We start from the raw sequence: 19,691 nt of genomic DNA on the forward strand, positions 1-19,691 counted from the left end.
CCAAGCGGTTTGTTGAAACAATGAACAGGCATCTGACCAGTCCACCCACCTGGCCTGATGATGATGTGGCAGAGTTCACAACACGTGAGGTGGTTTGCCTTTCCAGCCACTCCAAATTCCTCATTAAAATCTGGGTCTGCCTGCTTACTCAGCTCTTTACAAAATGATATGAACAAATTGTTGGGGGGGGGGAGAAAGGTGGAGGGAGGTTTGGTATAGTTTTTAAAAAAACGGATACACTACAAGCTGCCATCAGCTTGCGCTGAGTAGTGAGATGTCTCTGTTGCAACAAGGTGGCTGGAGAAAGGAAAACTGATCTCTGCACAATCACTCATCAAGTGTTACGAGAGCTTAAAATAAATAAATTAGAGGCCAAGGCTGCAGATTCAATATCAGGGACACAAGTCTTCTTTTACAGGAGATAACTGATCTGTAATCAGTCGTGGCTCTCATCCAAGGACTAGAGAGTGTTACCAAACACAATGACTGCCAGTTACAGTATCTTTTGGCCAATAAACTCCATTCACCATATCCTACAGACTGCCACAGCTCATCAGATCATCTCCATCTTCTTCCTGAGAGATCTCAAAAGCTTCCGATCCAGGTCAACCCTGATTTACAAGGATACCACAGGACCATTCTTCATCGTCACTAGACAGACTGATGATATTTCACTTTCAATGTACATCTTGGGAAAATATCAGATGATGTACCCCAGTCATTGCATACAGAGAATAGGTTGTTGGGTGATTTAATCCAGTCTCTGTGAAGTGAGGGTGCAGTGGTGGTGATACACCCATCACAGAGTAGGAAAGGTATGATGTTGGTGATACACCCCATACATGGTGTAGGGAGGAAGCATTTTGGGCTATACAACCCAATCACAGTATTGGAGGTGTTGCTTATATACCTGTCACAGTGGAGTAAAGTTGGATAGTTGGATGATTTTCCCCTGTTACTGAAGTGGGGATGGGCTGCAAGGCAATTTATTCCCATCACTCATTAGTGGGGATGGGTTGGAGGATGATTTACCCCTGTCACACAGTAGTGGGGACGGGTTGCTGGGTGATTTATCCCTGTCACGCCGCAGTAAGGGTGAGGTGCTGGCGATATATCCCAGTAAAATACTACATTGACAAGGTGCCACACGAGGCTACTTAACAAGATAAGAGCATACAGAAACATACTAGCATGGGTAAAGAATTGGTGATTGGCAAGAAGCAAAGAGTTGGAATACAAGGATCATATTCTGGTTGGCTGCTAGTTGCAGGCGGTGTTCCACAGGGGTCGGTGTTGGGCCCGCTTATTTTTATGTTGCATATTAATGGTTTGAATCATGAACTAACTGGCTTTGTGGCCATGTGTGCACATGATTGCAAAGCTAGGTGGAGGAGCAGGTAGTGTTGAGGAAATAGAGGCTGCAGAAGGACTTAAGATAGATTAGGAGAATTAGCAAATTAAATGCAATGTTGGAAAGTGTACAGTCATTTTGGTAGAAAAAAATGAATGGGCAGACGATGTTCTAAGTAGAGACGAAATTGAAAATACCCAAATGCAGGATAGCCTAAAGGTAAACTTGCATGTTAAGTCAGTTGTGAAGAAGGGAAATGCAATGCTGGCATTCATTTCAAGAGGAATAGAATACAAGAGTTGGGATGTGATATTGTGGCTTTATAAGGCATTGGTGAGACCTCACTTGGAATATTGTCAGCAGATTTGGACCCCTCATTTAAGAAAGGATGAGCTGACATTGGAGAGGTTTCTGAGGAGGTTCACAAGGATGATTCCAGTAATGAAAGGAGTACAAGGAACTGTTGATACCTCTTCACCTGTGCTTGTTGAAATTTAGGAGAATGAGGGGAGATCTCATTGAAACTTTTCGAATGTTGAAAGGCATGAATAGAATAGATGTAGAAATGTTATTTCCCATGGTGGGAGAGTCTAGGACAAGAATGGCCCAACTTCAGGATTGAAGGGCTTCCATTTAGAACAGAGATGATTAGGAATTGCTTTAGCCAGTGGGTGGCAAATCTTTGAAATTTGTTGCCACAGGCAGTTGAGGAGACCAGGTTATTGGGTGCATTTAAATTTACATTTATTTAAACTTTAAATTTACTTAAAAAAAATTTAAATGTACTCATACAGCACAGAACAGTCCATTTCGGCCTATGAATCTGTGCCGCCAATTACACCCAATTGACCAACATCCCCCAGTACGTTTTAAACGATGGGAGGAAACTGCAACTCCTGGAGGAAACCCACACAGACATGGGAAGAATGTACAAACTACTTACAGACAGCATGGGATTTAAACCCTGGTCCCAATCGCTGGCGCTGTTACAGCATTGCGCTAACCATGCCGAGATTAATAGGTTCTTGATTAGCCAGGGCATCAAAGGTTATGGGGAGAAGGCCGGGCAGCAGGGCTGAGTAGAAAAATGATTCAGCTCATGAGTGAATGGTGGGGCAGACTCGATGGGCTGAATAGTCTATTTCTGCTCCTATGCCTTATGGTCTCAATCCTCCAAAATTAATTAAGAGTGGAACATCCACCAACTGCTGACAGAAGGAAAGCTGACCTTATACCTACAGCTCATAGTTCTGGTCTTCCGTTTCGTGCTGCACAGAGAGTTCTTCCAGTGTGGCATCAATATCCAATTGGTTGGTCTCCAACTGCCTCAGCAACGTCTCTCTCTGAAGGAAGAAAAGACCCAGTCAAGATCCAGGAAACAAGATGTCCACTCATCTGTACAATAGAACCAAGACATATCATTGAATGCTACAAAATTCATCATTGTAGATCAATACAAAAATTAAACATCATTAATTGAAGAAGGGTCTTAAATCTGAAATATTAGGGTTTGTCTTTCCTCAGGTGTGAACTGATTGAGTTTTTAAAGCATTTTCTGTATTCCTCTTCAAACTTTTTTTTCCGCAGCCTTATTTCTGTCATACTGGAACTATGGCATTGTCCCCATGACCTTTTTTCTCCTGTTCTACAAAGTTCTGAGTCCTCCATCACATGCACATTTCCCCTTCCCCGCATCCAATGAACAATTTCATTGTTCTCAAACATTCCCCACTCTCTCACTCTTGTCTTCTATGGGGGACTAACTAGAGTGTGGACAGCCGGTCATCCAGATTCAATCTCTGTCACCACCATTTTTTTGAACCCAATAAATACATTGTAATGCATCTGTCCAAATTCTTCATTAATAATAAAAACAGCCTTGAACCCTTCAACCATTTAAAAACAGATAAAATGTGTCTTCGTACCGCTACATTAGAGAGGGACCTGGTTTAAGGTAGCGAGAAGTTCTCTCATTTGCATTCATGCAGCATCCACTTACCCAATGTGCATCATTTAATCTAGGTGGGATATGGAGAACCTGACCTAAAGTTCAGGAGACAGTCGCACAAAGACTGGCACGTCACAAGATGGAGTTAGGCATGCACTTATTGGAGCCTGCGTTGATCACGATCGTGCAAAATCATGACCATCTTGCCCATTTTCCTGTCCACCCTGAAATTTTTTGATTCCCCTGAAGCTCAAATCCACCAGTCTTGAATGTACTTATCAGCTGCACATCTACAGGTCTCTCACTTAGAAACATCAGAAGGGGTGCAATCTGAGAGAAAAAAAAACCTTTGAAATGATTAGTCTTTTTTTGTTTACCCTGCCTTGCTATGTGCTCTCGAGTTAGAAGAGTATTTTAAGGGCAGCACAGAGCTGCTGCTTCACAGTTCCAGACACCCGAGTTTGATCCTGATTTTCAATTTTATTACAGCGGTAAAACCGATTCCTGCCATTTAAACCAGTTCCGCCTAATTGCACCCAAGTTAATCTACAACCCTGTTTAGTTCGGAGTGGAAATTGGAGCATCCATGGAAGACTTACGCACACCTTGGGAGAACATACAAACGCTGGATTTGAATTCAGGTTGCTGGTGATATAAAAGCATCGCACTAACTGCTAATGCGAACCATCTGTCTGTCTGGAGATTACATTTTCCCCATGACCATTGTAAGGTAAAAACATCATGAGATGGGACCGGAGAAGGAGTCACCCAGTACTAAGGAGTAACAGAATGCAGATGTGACCTTGTACACTCAAGATAAGCTTGGCACTAACAAGCTGATGAGCAGCAGACTAACAGTGAAGGGTAGCAACAGCTTATTCATTGGACAGTGTAATGGTATGATAATTTACTAAGTATGTGTCCTGAGGTATAAAAAAAAACACCACTTGCTGATATCAGGAGAATGCGCCTTCTCCAACTAACACTGTTAGTTGTAAGTGTTACAATCCGGTAATAAAGAACCTTGATTTCGACTCAGTCTGGTGTCTGACTCACTCATTCTTGAACAAAGCAGACCTAACACCACATGGTTTCCATTAGTTGCTCTAGTTTCCTTCCAGATCCCAAAGACATGCAGGTAGTTAAGGCACATTGGTGCTTGTGAGCAGGTGAATGTGGATCAGGCAGGGGAGTTGATGGGAATCGGCAGAGAATAACAGGATTAATGTATCGCAAGTACAAATGTGCGCTTGTAGAATGATGCAGATATGGTGGCCACTGAGACGGTTTCCATGCTGAATGACTATGAGACAGGTGCAATTTTATTTTCTCAGAATCTATCCTGTTAATTCACTTGAAATATCTTTGTTTCAATGAGATAATCTCTCCAGTTAGGGTGGAATCATCCTCCTCAATGACTCCTCAAAGAACAATGTTGTAATTCCAGAAATATGCCCTCCAGCACCTTCAAGGGTAAAAGCAAGCCTTCAACGAACAAAACTGCACATTATATACTGGGTGTGGCCTTATTTCATACTTCATACAACAGCAGCAATGACTTACACCCGAGCTCTGTCCACAACATTTGCCTTCCCAACTGTATCATGTACAAAGCTGTCTTTGAACTATTTTTATTCCCCTCCTAAAACCAAGCACTTTATCTCACATTATGCTCTATCTTGCACCTGCTTCCTCACCTGTTTATCCTTTCAATAGATTTTTGCACCTGCTGCATCTTCCGCATGATATATTTTACATCAGTGTAATATTGCCAGCAATAATATTTCTCACCCACCCATCAGAATGCCTACTCCTGATTATCTATATACACTGCTCTCAAAGCCTTGAAGAGTTTACAGTTGCCAAGATACTCAGTCTGCAGTTCCCCACATTCTCTCTCTCCTGCTCTTTTTCTCCCCAAGTCTTCCGTTTGTTGACAAAATTCCAACATTACATAATGATTTTTTTAAAATAAGGGGCATAGCGAGAGCAAATAGGAAGTAGGCCTTTTCCACTGAGGTTAGCCCAGAGGGCTGGGATTAAGTTTAGGGGGAATTACACACAGACAGTGGTGGGAGTGTGGAACAAGCTGCCAGCTAAAGTGGTGAAAGGCAGAGGTGTACAATCCAGTGATCATTGGGGGATCAGAGGTGGAGAGGGTGAGCAAATTTTGGTTCTTGGGAGTCACCATCTCGGAGGATCTTTCCTGGACCCAAACACCAATGGCATTGTGAAGAAAGCACGTCAGTGCCTCTACTTCCTCAGAAGTTTGCGGAGGTTTGGCATGACACCAGAAACCCTGGTAAACTTCTACAGAGGTGTGGTGGAAAATGTGCTGACAAGATGCATCAAGGTCTGGTATGGGAACACCAAAATCCCTGAGCGCTAAGCCCTCTAAACGGTAGTGGACACAGCCCAGGACATCACAAGCAAAACCCTCCCCACTATTGAGTACATCTACAGGGAACACTGCTGTCAGAGTGTCATCAAAGAAACTCACCACCCAGTACAAGCTCTGTTCTCGCTGCTGCCATCAGGAAAAAGGTGTAGGTTCTATAAGACTCGTACCACCAGGTTCAGGAACAGCTGCTACCCCTCAACCATCAGACTCCTCAATTATAAACTCAATTAGAGACTCATTTAAGGACTCTTACTTGTGCACTTTATTGATTTTCTTTTTGTTCTCTCTGTATCAGAGAGGCTCTGATAGCTCAGTGGTTAGAGCACTGGTCTTGTAAACCAGGGGTCACAAGTTTGTTCCTCACTGGCGTCTCATTTCTGTGAGGGGTACTTGACCAAGAGGCGACCCTCTGTCTTCCTTACAGTAGACAAAGTCAAAGAATTTCACATTACATTCTAATTGTAGTATTATGTGACAATAATGGAACTTTTATCTTTATTGTAGTTTGTTTACCTTCCATTATCTGTTGCCATTGATTCTCTTACCACCCAGAAATCCATCAATCTTACTGAATTCAGTGATTGAGACTCCGCAGCTACCCAGTGCAGAGAATTCCAACGATTCAACCATCTTGACATTTCATCTCAATTCAATCCTAGAGATCCTAGAAACAGACCTTTTGACCCAATGAGTCCATGCTGACCATTAACTCTATTCTATATTAATCCCATATTATCCCACCTCCCCAACATTCTATCACTCACCTACATACTAGGGAGAATTTACAGCTAGGGCACAGGGTGGGGAGAAACCAGACATGAGGAAAACATGCAAACTCCACACAGGAACATCAGGGATCAGAATTGGACTACTACTTGTTCTATGACCCTGATCTTAAGACTCCTCAGTCAGGGGAAACATCTTCCCTGGATCTAGTCTGTCAAATCTCCTAGTTTAGGCTAAAGAATATAGGCTTGCTGTATGAAATCTCTATTCAATTTGGTTCTTGTGATGGCAGGTTTACATTCTGGTGAATTTTTGATGAAAGTGTTTTCTTTCTTAGATGAGATGACAACTGGGCACAACATGCCAGTTGTCTCATCAAAGACCTGAACAAATAAATGATCCAAGATTATTTTATTATCATGTAATAAAACAGAACATGTGGTATTACATCACATGAATTGGTGAAAGATGTGCAAATTTCTACAGGTGTACCATGAAGAGCATTCTGATTGGTTGCATCACAGTCTGGTATGGAGGTGCCAATGGATAGGACAGGAGGCTACAGAGGGTTGTAAACTCAGCCAAATGCCATCATGGGCATTAGTCTTCACTGCAATGTCTTCCCTCCAAGAGGCAGTGTCTCAAGAAAACAGCTTCTTCCTCTCTGTCATCAGATTTCTGATCAGACATTGAACCACAGACATGACCTCACTTTTTCTCTTCTTTTCCACTATTTATTTTTTTAAAATGTCATTTATAGCAATTTTTTCACCTGTGACGCTGCTGCAAGACAATGAATTTTGTGACATGTTCATGATCAATACATTCTAATTATAGTTTCTGACTCACACTAGGTCCTTTCAAACTGCCACATAAAATGGAGTTGACTGGACAATTTGCATGGTTAGTGACCAGCTACATAACAAGGTGGTCAAGGAATCCAGTAAAACTTACCCAGGAGTCCTGGTCCGGCAATTTGAAAAGGTGAAATGGCCGACCCAGTTACTCTAGTGACGTCACCACTTACCTGAGGTGCTGCTGCTGCAATTAGGGGGAGAGTTGGGGGGGCGGGGCTGCAATCTGGGGTGTGGGGGGAGGGTGGAGAGAGATCACTGCAGTGGTGAGGGGTGGGGAAGAGAGGTCACTTCCGTGGTGGAGAAGAAGTTGCTGCCATGAGGTGGGTGGGGGAGAGGGAGGTAATAGGTCGCTGCTGTGCTGGGGGTGGGGGGGGAGGAGAGATTGCTGCCATGATGATTCACAGTGACGGCTCAATATGGGAGCAATGGCTGTCTTCCTTACCCATAATCCCCCATGCTGCTGGAACCACTCAGACACTGAGGGGGCAGCTGATGGCCAGTGGGGCAGGGGTGAGAATGGCATATAGTTCCCGTGTGTGTGTTTCGCGTCACTCACCATGCCAACGTGGGGGCAGGAATCCCCCTTAACTCGTTTAGTTGCCGATTTAACAGGTAGGTTTGTTTGCGATTTGAAAGGTGCATCCTGTACCCACTACCCAATAATCCCACTTGGATCCCAGGAGGGCTACCCGGGTGCTGCAATTAGAAAGCACTTACTGACAGAGACTCAGGTTTGATCCTAAACTTGGGTGGATATATATGGATCCTCCGTCTGAAGCTGTCAGAAGTCACATCACCTGCCAATCAAGGTTGGACACCTACTACTCGTGAGTGCACATCTTATCGCTGGTTCATTTAAATGATTCAGTGTCATCATTGACCAGATATCCAGCTCAGAATAGTATAAACTCCAATACTCTTGCTCTTTGCTCCTTGGTCCTGACTTCGAACACTGCTCTATGCCAGGTCATTTAACTGTGGACATCACTGGAGGAGTCATTGGTAAAGTGTGCACTAGTCAAGCTTATTGGCATCTGATTGTACAAGTACAACCCAATGAAACAGCATTCTGTGGTCCTTGGTGCAAAAACATCCAAATACACAACCAGATATAGTACACTTACAGACAAAAAAAAAAACACTGTCCGTGGGAAGAAGCTGATCCTCAGCCTGGTGGTGCTCCCTCTGATCCTCCTGTGTCTCTCTTTCCTGACAGACGCAGCTGAAAGATGGTGTGTGCAGGGTGGAAGGGGTCTTCAATGATTTTGCGCTTCCTTTTCAGATAACAATCCCAGTATATCATGTCAATAGGGGGGGGGGGGGGGGGCGGGGAGAGAGAGGAAGACTCCAGCGATCCTCTGTTACTTTTATGATCCTGTGGATTGACCCCAACTCATTTCTTTGCAGCAACCGTCCAACACTATGATGCAACCGGCCAGGACACTCTCAATAGAGCTCCTATAGAAGGTTGACATAATGGTGGCTGGTAGCCTTGCCCACTTCAGTCTTTTCAGGAACTGCAGTCATTATTGCGTCTTCCTAACAAGTGAGGAGATATTGAGTGTGCACGACGGGTCATGACTTAATTGAACTCCAAGTAACCTGGTGCTCTCCACTCTCTCTACTACAGAGTTGTTGATGTGTAATGGAGAGTGGTCGTTCCTGGTCCTCCTGAAGTCAACGATCATCTCCTTCATTTTGTCCACGTTGAGACTCAGATTGTTACTCTTGCACGATTTCACGAGATTTTCCACCTCTTCTCTGTAGCATGACTCATCGTTGTTGGTGATGTGGCCAACTAATGTTGTATCATCTCCAAACTTGATGACACTGTTAGAGCTGGATTTGGCGATGCAGTCATGGATCAATACCGTGAACAGGAGCAGGGTGAGCACACAGCCTGAGCTGTGCCAGAGCTCAGCATGATGGTGCTCAATATTCTGCTATTGACCCGAACAGACTGTAGTCTTTCAGTTACAGAGAGGGGTGGTGAGTCCCAGCAACAACTTCTTTACCAACCTCTGGAGAATGATCGTATTAAATGCTAAGCTGAAGTCAATGAACAACAGGTGAAAAACAGCTTGGTGTACATGGTGTCGTTCTCCAGGTGGGTCAGGATGGAATGAAATGACAAGACTATAACATCATCTGTGGAATAGTTTCTTCTATAGGTGAACTGAAATGGATCCTCTATCTCAAGGGAGGTGTGCAATGATGCATTCCGTCACCAGATGCTTGAAGCATTTCATACTGGTGGAGATTAGTGCCACAGGCCTGTTATTGTTACCGTTTTGGATGTTGGGTGTCTTGAGTGTGAACTATGGACTGCTTCAGTGAAATGTTGAAGATGTCCAAGAAGATCTCCATCAATTGGCCTGCACAGTCCTTCAGTACCCAACTGCCTTGTGTGGATCCACTTAGGATAGGGTTCTCCTCACCTCGCTGCCGCTATGTAGAGGGCCAGTTCCTCAAAGGGACACGGAGCTTTCTTTGGCCCCATCGTCAAATTGTGCATAGATGTTCAGTCTATCTTTAAGGGAAATATCATTGTCCTTAATACACAAGGTTGACTTTGATCTTTTATAGTCTTGATCTCTTGCCATATGCGCCTCATGTCACCAGTGTCGCTCAGCTGTCTGTGGATTTTCTGTGCATACCCTTGCTTTGCCTTCCGGATTTCATGGGAGAGTTCAGCCCTGACTAATTTTAGTGCCAGCCTATCCCATCTTCTGAAGGCAGCATCATGAGTTCTGAGAAGGGCCTGGACCTGGTTAGCCCTGGTTGTGAAGTATTTGATCTTGGTGACTCCCTCAAATGCATTGCTGATATGGCTAGTCACTGAACTCATGTACTCCTCTATACTTACATGGCTACCCTCCCAAAAACAGCTCCAGTCTGTGGTCTCAAAGCAGTCTTGCAGCGCTGCAATGGCACCACTCCCAACACCCACATCCTGATCTCCCTGCGAATTGACATAGCAGTCTGTATGCCAGGGTTAGCAGGACAAATACGTGATCTGAGTATCCAAGGTGGGGGGCAAAGTGCAGCCCTGTATGCACCAGGGACGTTTGTGTACACCCAGTCCAGGGTGCTCACTCTGGTGGCGAAGTCCACAAGCTGTTGAAACCGAGGTAAGGTCATTTTCAGGTTGGCGTGATTGAAGTTGCCAGCAACAATTAAGGCACTGTTAGGGTGGGAAGTCTGAGCTTCGCAGATAGCACCATAAAGTTCCTTCATGGCTTCACCCTCATTAGCCAAAGGTAGAATGTAGACTGCAGCAATCAGCGTGGCCGAGAATTCCCTGGGCAGGGAGAAGGGTCTGCATTTCACCAGGAGGTACTACCCTATCTCTGCTGAGCAGAATGTCTTCACAACAGAGGCACTGGTGCACCAGCTCTCAATAGAGGAGGGGGTCTTTGCATTACACTTAGAGCGAGACCGTAGTATTGTTTGGCAGAAGTAGTACTGAGCCACAACCCCCGAGAGAGAGAGGAGACCAGGCTTTCTCTAAGAGAGAGAAGGGTTTCTGCAGTCATGGCAAGGCAAGCTGGCAGCTTGTTGAAACCCCATTTTGAAGACAGGTTGTAAGTTCCGAGTTCAGCCTGTTGAAAACTCTTGTGGTCCATAAAATAGGTAATGGCTGGCTAGAGTGTTTCTCCTGAAATATGGGAAATAAAAGGAACTCTATGGTGACCTGCAGAAAAAGAAGTTAAAATTTGGAAAACCTTGATGGGGCAAGTTTCTTCAGCAAGACAATGAAGTGGCTGATTGGAGGGAATCAGTTTGTGTGTGACCAACAAGCAACAAATTTCTCTGAAACCAACAAGAACCTTCCTGAACAGTAACCAATTACCTTTATCCTGAACAGTAACCAATTACCTTTATCCTGAACAGTAACCAATTACCTTTAAGACCAAAGCTTGAGGCTAGGTACACTGAAGCTGCCTGCTACCTTGTCAAAGTCAGAAGGTTTAGGTGGTCCATCACTGCGGCAGGGAGATCGATCTCGTGAAAATCAGGGTGATCCTCATGCACGGGGGATACACGTTTGGGAGATAGGGATGTGTGGCTTGACGATGATGTCTTTGAGGAGGCTGATTCCACTTATGTACGTTCTTCCCTCTTCCGCTCCCAGAGACCTTGAAAGCCCGGCTGATAACCTCTTGGTCCCAGACCCACCATGATGACCCCATCGGCTTTCCACAATGGGAAAGTTGCCAAGGACGGCGAGGGCCATTATGAGATCGTGGAGACCCTGGAATACTCCACCAAAGAGTCAGACAGACACCGCCAACAGTCAGGCGAGCACCTGGCCGCAAGGCTAATCCAGCTATGGAATGAGCGAGTCTCCCCCACATACTCTCCTCTCCCACCCAGAGGACAGCACCCTGGGCAGTCTGTCCACGTAGTAGACAGTAAACAACTTCCTGCAGGTGCCACCTGAAGGGATTGAATGGTGACTGTGATGCGGGCCAGGTTTGTCACACTAAAACAAAACATAATGACATCAAGAATGGTGAGAACACATTTCCCTTGTCCCAAAGGAAAATGACTACACCCTAACACATGTTGATGTAGATTGTGGCCCCATACATGGCATCGCTACCTCCATCCACCATGCTTGTGCTGTGGTAAGAGTACTGTGAGGAAAAAAAGGCTGTGAAAAACACCCGGTCCCACACTATGCAGTCTTATGCTCTTCCCTCATGTAGCCTTTTCTGCTACTGGTGCCAGCACATCCCGATCTTACCATTGTGGAGGAAAATCTGAACACAAAGGGTTAAGGGTTCACCCATAAGTTGCTTACAAGAACATACAAGAGTCAGTTGCATATTGCTTAAGTGGAGGCAGGGAACCTCAAGGTTGTGATTTATCTACAGACATGATAAGCTTTGGAATTCTGTGAAACGATGATTAAATTATTGCCAAATGTTGACAATGATAAACTGTTGTCAGGTTGACTGTAACAGGAAGCCCACATCCAGGAATGCACTGCCATTTATTGCATATAAATTCTGTTAAAACTGGCTGTGGGCAGAGCAAGCACAGGCTGGGTGCTGGGCATGCTCTCCAAGATATCTTGCTAATAAAACTCTTCTGAAGCATTAGCCTGGAGTCAGTAGTTGATTCTTTCTCCGCAACAAATCTGGCGCTGAGAGCAGGGTCCTATTTGACAAGATCACAAACCTGGGACTGAGGGTCCTGTAGGAGTGAGTGGGCGATGGCCCTAGCCAAGAACCTAGCTGAAAGGGGGTGAGGCAGGCTCACTCACTGAGATCCTTGCTTGAGAGGATGAGGTGAGGGTCAAACACTGAGATCCCCGCTTGAGAGGGTGAGGTGATGTACAGAGAGTAGGAGTCTCTCTATCTAAAATGGGGGGAAGATGAAGAAGTAGTACCCAGGGTGACAACGCAGACAGAAGAGGCACCGGTGCATGCACTGTAAAGTAAGGGAACTGACAACTTTGTATATATTGTATAACTGTTGTTAAGATTTAACAGGAGACCAAGATGGGAAATCGGCTCAGCAAGGCAATTATTCCCAGTCGAGCACATAAGTTTGTTCCCAGGCAACGACAATGATCCGGATGAAGAAAGCCACTAAAAACCCGAGGAAAGGAACATCGGAGATGTCGCTAACTGGTAGGAGATCCACTGCAGCCTCTGGGCTCGCCAGATGACATCGTGATGAGAGAAACGGGAAACTGGAATTATGCCGTCCCATTCAGTAATGATCCAATTGCGCTGGGTAGGTCACGTCTCCAGAATGGAGGACCATCGCCTTCCCAAGATTGTGTTATATGGCGAGCTCTCCACTGGCCACCGAGACAGAGGTGCACCAAAGAAGAGGTACAAGGACTGCCTAAAGAAATCTCTTGGTGCTTGCCATATTGACCACCGCCAATGGGCTGATATCGCCTCAAACCGTGCATCTTGGCGCCTCACAATTCGGCGGGCAGCAACCTCCTTTGAAGAAGACCGCAGAGCCCACCTCACTGACAAAAAACAAAGGAGGAAAAACCCAACACCCAACCCCAACCAACCAATTTTCCCTTGCAACCGCTGCAACCGTGTCTGCCTGTCCCGCATTGGACTTGTCAGCCACAAACGAGTCTGCAGCTGACGTGGACATTTACCCCCTCCATAAATCTTCGTCCGCGAAGCCAAGCCAAAGAAGAAATATGGGTGGTTCACGAATGAATAGCCGTACGGGGGAAGTTTTAATTTAAAGCTGATAGAAGATCTGAAAGAATCTACTAATAGTGAAGGAGGAGACCCCATTTGGGATCTCGGATATTTTAATGGGTGTTTTACTAAGTGGACAGAGGTTGCAAAGTGGCATCAACCCACGACTGGAAAGGAAGGAAAAGGGACAGACCCTAATTCGGAGCTTCCTGGAGCCCCTTCATACTCCCCCAGAGCATCATCTGAGCCTCTGGTCACGGCCTCCATGCCTCCTCTCGTCCTGTATCCCCAGTTAGGGGAAGCGACTGGGACAACCTGGTCCAGGCAGCAGTGGCTTAGGCCAGCAGGCCGTGGGACTGGGCCCCCGTGTCAGGCTGAACCTCCTGTTTTGCGGGAGGCGAATGTTGCCTCAGCACCTGATGCTTCAGGGCACAGAAACCCAGATCTGAGAAAGAATTGGAGTAACAACATGTCGGGGCGCGAAGGAAAAGCCAGATTCAACTAGTCAAATGCTCCGAAAAATGATTGGAGACACCCCCATACTAAAGCCCTGGATGCCCACTGAGGCACGGGTCACGATTAGATCAGCACCAGCCCTAGTAAGGAAACCCATAGTGTTCCACCATTGGCTGCAGCAATCCTGCGCCATCAGTCATCCCTTGCCCGGCGACGTCTATATGCTGTTACAAGCTGCCTACGGATCCCACTGGCAGGCAGTAAAAGAAATTTTCCTAGTCCCGATAGGAGAAAATGGGAGAAGTAACGCGCTGCCTCCAGAAGGCTGGGAAAGAAACAATTGATTTTGTGGTTCGTTTTAAAAAACACTTGGGAAGAAAATGCCCGGGTGCCTTCACAAGATAACCAATCCTTGGCTGTGCAGACCTCGCTAAATTGCCTGCTACCTCAAAATGCCAAAATGTACAAGATGAAGCAATTGGATTGGTAGGGAAAGAATTGAGCTAACACTGTTACTGTATTCAGAAGGAGAAGCGGACAGGGCAGTTTGATATGTATACAAAGAACGAACATAAGGGAGAGGGTGGCCGAGAGCGGGACAGGCCCCGGGATAAGACCCAGGATCAGTGCCGAAATTGAGGAACAAAGGGTCATTGGGCATGGGAACATAGAAGCCAGCCCTGGGGAAGAGGGTGGCAAAGAGTGGATGCCCATTGCCCTAGAGACCCTGGGCCTTATCAAAATCCCTATGCGGGCCAGGACTGTAACCAATGGCCCCAGTTCTCCTTTCAGCAGCCCAACTCGTAGGGGTGCCTGGAGGGGCCGGTAGTACAGGCCCCCCTCCTCCAATTGTCCTTAGATGGAGAAAGCCAGCCTAAGCTTAATGTGCGGGAGGGTGGAAAAGAGAGTTTGATGTTGGTGGATACAGGGGCCACCATGTCATCTGTGCCACCATCCACAGGATTACCCCTGAGTGAAAAAATTGTAGGTAGCATTGGGGTGTCCAGGACCCTTATGACTGACACTGTTTTACAGCCCACCATCCTGACGATGGGAGATAGTTAAGTAGAGGAAAGATTGATTGGGCCACCCATGACCCCTGTCCCTATCTTAGGGAGACAAGCTCTCTGCAAACTTAATGCTACTTTATATTGTACTGAGGAGGGCGTTTATATGCAACTGCCCGCCGCTAATACATACCAGCTTCTGCATTCGCTGTGCGATTCTAAGCAGGAACACGACAAGTCACAAGAAGTCCCCACGTTGCCCATGACACTCACTTGAGATGTCACTACCTTGGAGCAACTTCAAGTAATACAGGAGCTGGAATTGAAAACCGCCCAAGAAACAGCTTCCACCTCAGAGCAGTGTATGTGGGAAACCCACGGCTGCTGAGTGGACAAAGGCTTGTGGAAGAGTAAAGACGGAAGGGTAGTGTACCTGCGAAGTCTATATAGGCCCATAGTAAAACTGGCCCATGGGCAAACCCACCTGGGAAAGGCGGGAATGCTGCATAATATAAAGCAGGCATGGTTTTCCCCCGGAATTTCTACAAACATAGAAAGACAAGTGAGGAATTGTCTAACCTGTCAGCAGAACAATTGGGGATGTTCACCTGCCAAATTTGATCGATTTCCCCCTGCTCAGGCCCCCTTTGAGAACTTGCACATCGACTTTGCCCATATGCCCCCTTGTAAAAGGTACAAGTACTTGCTGGTTATAGTAGATATGTTTACTCGATGGATAGAAGCCTCCCCGACTAGGAGAGATAATCCCCAGACAGTGGCCAAAGTCCTGATGAAGGAATTGATTCCCTGCTACGGGATCCCTAGAGGGATAAATAGCGATAGAGGGACCCATTTTACGGGAAAGATAGTGGTAGCCCTGACCAAGATAATGAGGGATCCAATGGTGCTCAGGCCAGAGCTATTTCTGAGACAGCCAAAAATGAAACTTTGAATTTTGCCATCCCCTCAAATAAATCAGACTCCCAGAGCCTTGTGGGCCTCCTAAGTTATTGGCAGCAGAACATACCCCACCTTACCATGCTCTTTGAACCATCCTATAGGGTCTCCCATAGGAAAGCCACATTCCTATGGGAAGCAGAACAACAGGCTGCTTTTGACACAGCAAAGCAAGCTGTTGAACAAGCACTGCCCCTTGCCCCCTGCCAGGCAGGTGTTCCTTTTAAATTACAGATCTCAGCCAGTAAGGCAGGTGCTGAATGGAATCTCCAGCAAAAGATCCAAGGATGCCAGAGCCCTGTTAGTCTTCTGGACAAAATCTCTGCCTGGTGCCGCCGCTCGCTACAACAAATCGGCCAACACTTTCCTCAGGGTCACTTATGAATTTCCGAGCACCTGGACAGTGACATCGAACTGACGACTGACTAACGAGACAGTTCGTCATGTATTACAAAAAAAATCAGCAAGAGAACAGCTGTTGTTCTGGAAACTATCACTGGATGTTCTATCTTATCAAGCCTTCAACTTTTTAAAAATTGCATGTTTAGCTGTGTTTTTTTTTTGCAATGCATAATGTCCCTAAGCACACTCAGAGATTCTGAAATTTATAGATACATAATCGCAGTGTGGATGTAAAGTTACAGTTTGTGAGCTGACCAGTCAATGATCAGTCCATGGTAGGAAACATTGTATATATTTTGTTTTGCAATGACGGCATCACCCCAGAAACTCCCATTAACAGAAAAACACCTCATGTGGTGGGGGCTGTGGGAGCCTTTATTAAAAAAACCACTAAATTGGCTAACTTTCTGTCCTAATTCCTCCTGGCTATCGTTACAGGGATCCATCGAAGGCACTTAGGACATCCATTGAAAGAGAACATGAGCAGGAATGGCATCCTGGTGTCAAATGTCTGCCCAGAAAAGCAGACGCCCCAGGTACATCCTGAATGTAGAGCTGCTGGCCTGCCCCCTGCCTCACCATGGTGTAGCACGGTGACAGGCACCTGGGCTCTGTGCTTGAGGAGTGCCCAAGCATGAGGCCAAGGTGCAAGCCAAGAGAGGGCTCTGGCACCTGATGGATGACCTTGCACTGCCTGCTCGCAGACGTTGGTAAGGGTGCTCACATTTCCCAGCTAAGCCGGAGAACCCAGCATAGGAGTTGGTAACCAATAAATTCCATTTTCTATCCTCCCCTCTGACACTGGGGAGCAGCTCCCACAGCACCCTGCCCCATTGGTAACACAATAACCCTGTTTGATCAGGGGTGTGGGGACTGATGAGGTGTTGTCATTGAATTTGACTTTGTGCCTTGTCCACCATTCAGACGGCACTAGTGAATATATTGACCCACTTGATCAACATTGTTTTTTTACATGTTTTGACTTGTAACATTCATAGTTAATTATTGTCTCATGAATGGCGAGTGGTATGACCTCCAAGGGGTGGATTGTATTGGGAACCTGGAGGCAGGTAGAAGATTATCACATTGCATACCACCAGCAACTCCTCACTCCTCTTATTAACTATACCCATTTGGATAGACTGATTAATGAAAATGACCAAATTACCCACCTGATGAAAAAATTAGGATGAACCATAATTCAAGGCTGAGTGGATTTAATTTACAAGGAGGGACAGTTGATCCGGGTCACTCAGCTCTCCGCCCATCATTGGTGGAATATTTTTAAGGGATGGTCCCCTAAAGCTAACACTGCGCCCAATCATCGATATGATTATTGCCCTGTTGGTACTGTTACTCCTGATTATATGCCTATGGATAAGACTTAAGTGGCCGATATGGCAGGTAGAGAAGACTGAAAGAAAGGTACAATGTAAGTTGTTAAAGGTGACTGGAAGTGCTAGAAGGGGAGAAGGAGACAAGGACACCTATATTTAGTGGAGTTAGGTATGGTATGTTGATCTCTGGATCAACAAGAAGGGAACTGTGGAGGAAAATCTGAACACAAAGGGTTAAGGGTTCACCCATAAGTTGCTTACAAGAAGATACAAGAGTCAGTTGCATATTGGTTAAGTGGAGGCAGGGAACCCCCAAGGTTGAGATTTATCGGCAAACATGCTCATCTGCAGACATGAAAAGCTTTGGAATTCTGTGAAACGATGATTAAATTATTGCCAAATGTTGACAATGATAAACTATTGTCAAGTTGACTGCAACAGGAAGCCCACATCCAGGAATGCACTGCCATTTATTGTATATAAACTCTGTCAAAACTGGTTGTGGGCAGAGCAAGCTCAGGCTGGGTGCTGGGCATGCTCTCCAAGATATCTTGCTAATAAAACTCTTCCGAAGCGTTACCCTGGTGTCGGTAGTTGATTCTTTCTCCACAACAACCATGTTGCTATGCCTGCTGTGTGCCGTCTCCAGGAAGACCACATTTCACTGGGGCCCTGAACAGTAGTTAGAATTCAAGATGGCAAAACAAGCCATGATGTAGGCATTGCCACAAGGTTCCCAACAGGCTTGAGTCCCCTTGAAACTCCACGTCTCAGCCACAACAGCCAAGTGGAGCTGCTGGCAGAAAATTAATAGTCGCAGAGTTCCTCTCGGCTTCTGGACAAAGACCTCCTCGAGCCTGCCTCCCGCTGCACCCTCTTGAACCACCAGCTCCTGGTGTGCTAATTGACACTCCTCACAACAGAGCACCAAACGCCCAACGAGACCATCATACTCCAGCCTCACCTGATTTTTATGCGGAAGGATTAAATCCTCCGATGTCACCCATAGGGGTCATATGCAGCATTCCTCTATTGTTAAATGAAGTCAGCAGGCTGTATCAAAAGAATCATGTCCCTCCCTGAGAGTCATGATCCCCTTCCAAAGGTCCCTGCCGTCAATCCCTCCTCTGTATTCTGGGGTCAGCCATTTGACTCCCTTGACAAGGAACAGCAGCAGCAGGCTTGGTTCATAGATGACTCAAGTCGGTGGAAGAATGGAAAGCAGTGACTCTATACCCTGGCAGCAGTAAGACCTATGGAAGGCAATGGTTCTATACCCTGGCAGTGGTAAGACCCTGCCTCAGGAAAGGGTGAAGGGATCCAGCTGGGTGCAGTAGCGCTCATAATTAAAGAAAGCACCTGTCTACTCTGTATCTATACTGACTCATGGACAGTGAATGGGATGGCAGTGTGAATGCCTCATTGGCACGACACAGAGTGGGAGATCCACTATTGGCCCATGGGATAGGAGCACCAGAGGTACATCTAGGAGCAGGCTGGGCAGAGGGCGCTCTCAGTCCACAACATGGATGCCCATACCAAAGGGGCCACAGTAGACGCTATACACAATGCTGCCATGGACTACACAGCTCAAATTTGCACACCCTCGCATGATGTTGACTCCAGTACCCTGGTGACGTGGTTCCACAGAAAGAGCAGTCAACTGGGGCCCCCGATGGCATGTGGCATTGGGAAGAGGGTTTAGGGGAGGCGTTAACATAGGATCAGGCACAGATAGTGGTGGACAATTGCCCCATGCACCAGCAGGTTAAACAGTGGGGCTGGCCAACAGGTACACTGGGGCACATTCAGCACAGCATAGGAGCAGGTTAGCCTATGTTGGCCATCTCCCATGCCAAAAAAAAGCTTTCATACTTTCTATGCTGGACACCTACTCTGGTGTTGGTGCACAGCAAGTGGACTAATCAGGATAACATCATTCAGAGACTAAAATATTTTTCCTCCATTAAAAGAGCTCCACAGGAAGTGCAATCTGACCAATGCTCATACTTCACGGGGTTTAAGGTACAAAACTGGGTGATAGAGGCTCGTATCTCATGGCTG

At 46.1% G+C, this 19,691-nt stretch overlaps 1 protein-coding gene across 4 annotated transcripts in view; it reads right to left on the bottom strand.

The window, feature by feature from the left end:
• Positions 1-19,691, bottom strand: part of LOC138761972 (rab-like protein 6) — a 155,632-nt gene that overhangs the window by 38,219 nt on the left and 97,722 nt on the right. For all 4 annotated transcript variants that reach the window (XM_069935040.1, XM_069935024.1, XM_069935014.1 and 1 more), the window contains exon 8: positions 2,591-2,694. In XM_069935040.1, the coding sequence (XP_069791141.1) occupies positions 2,591-2,694 (104 nt within the window). The remainder of the gene's footprint in view (positions 1-2,590; positions 2,695-19,691) is intronic.

This window comes from Narcine bancroftii, chromosome 1 (assembly GCF_036971445.1).
Source record: "Narcine bancroftii isolate sNarBan1 chromosome 1, sNarBan1.hap1, whole genome shotgun sequence".
Classification (NCBI taxonomy): domain Eukaryota; kingdom Metazoa; phylum Chordata; class Chondrichthyes; order Torpediniformes; family Narcinidae; genus Narcine; species Narcine bancroftii.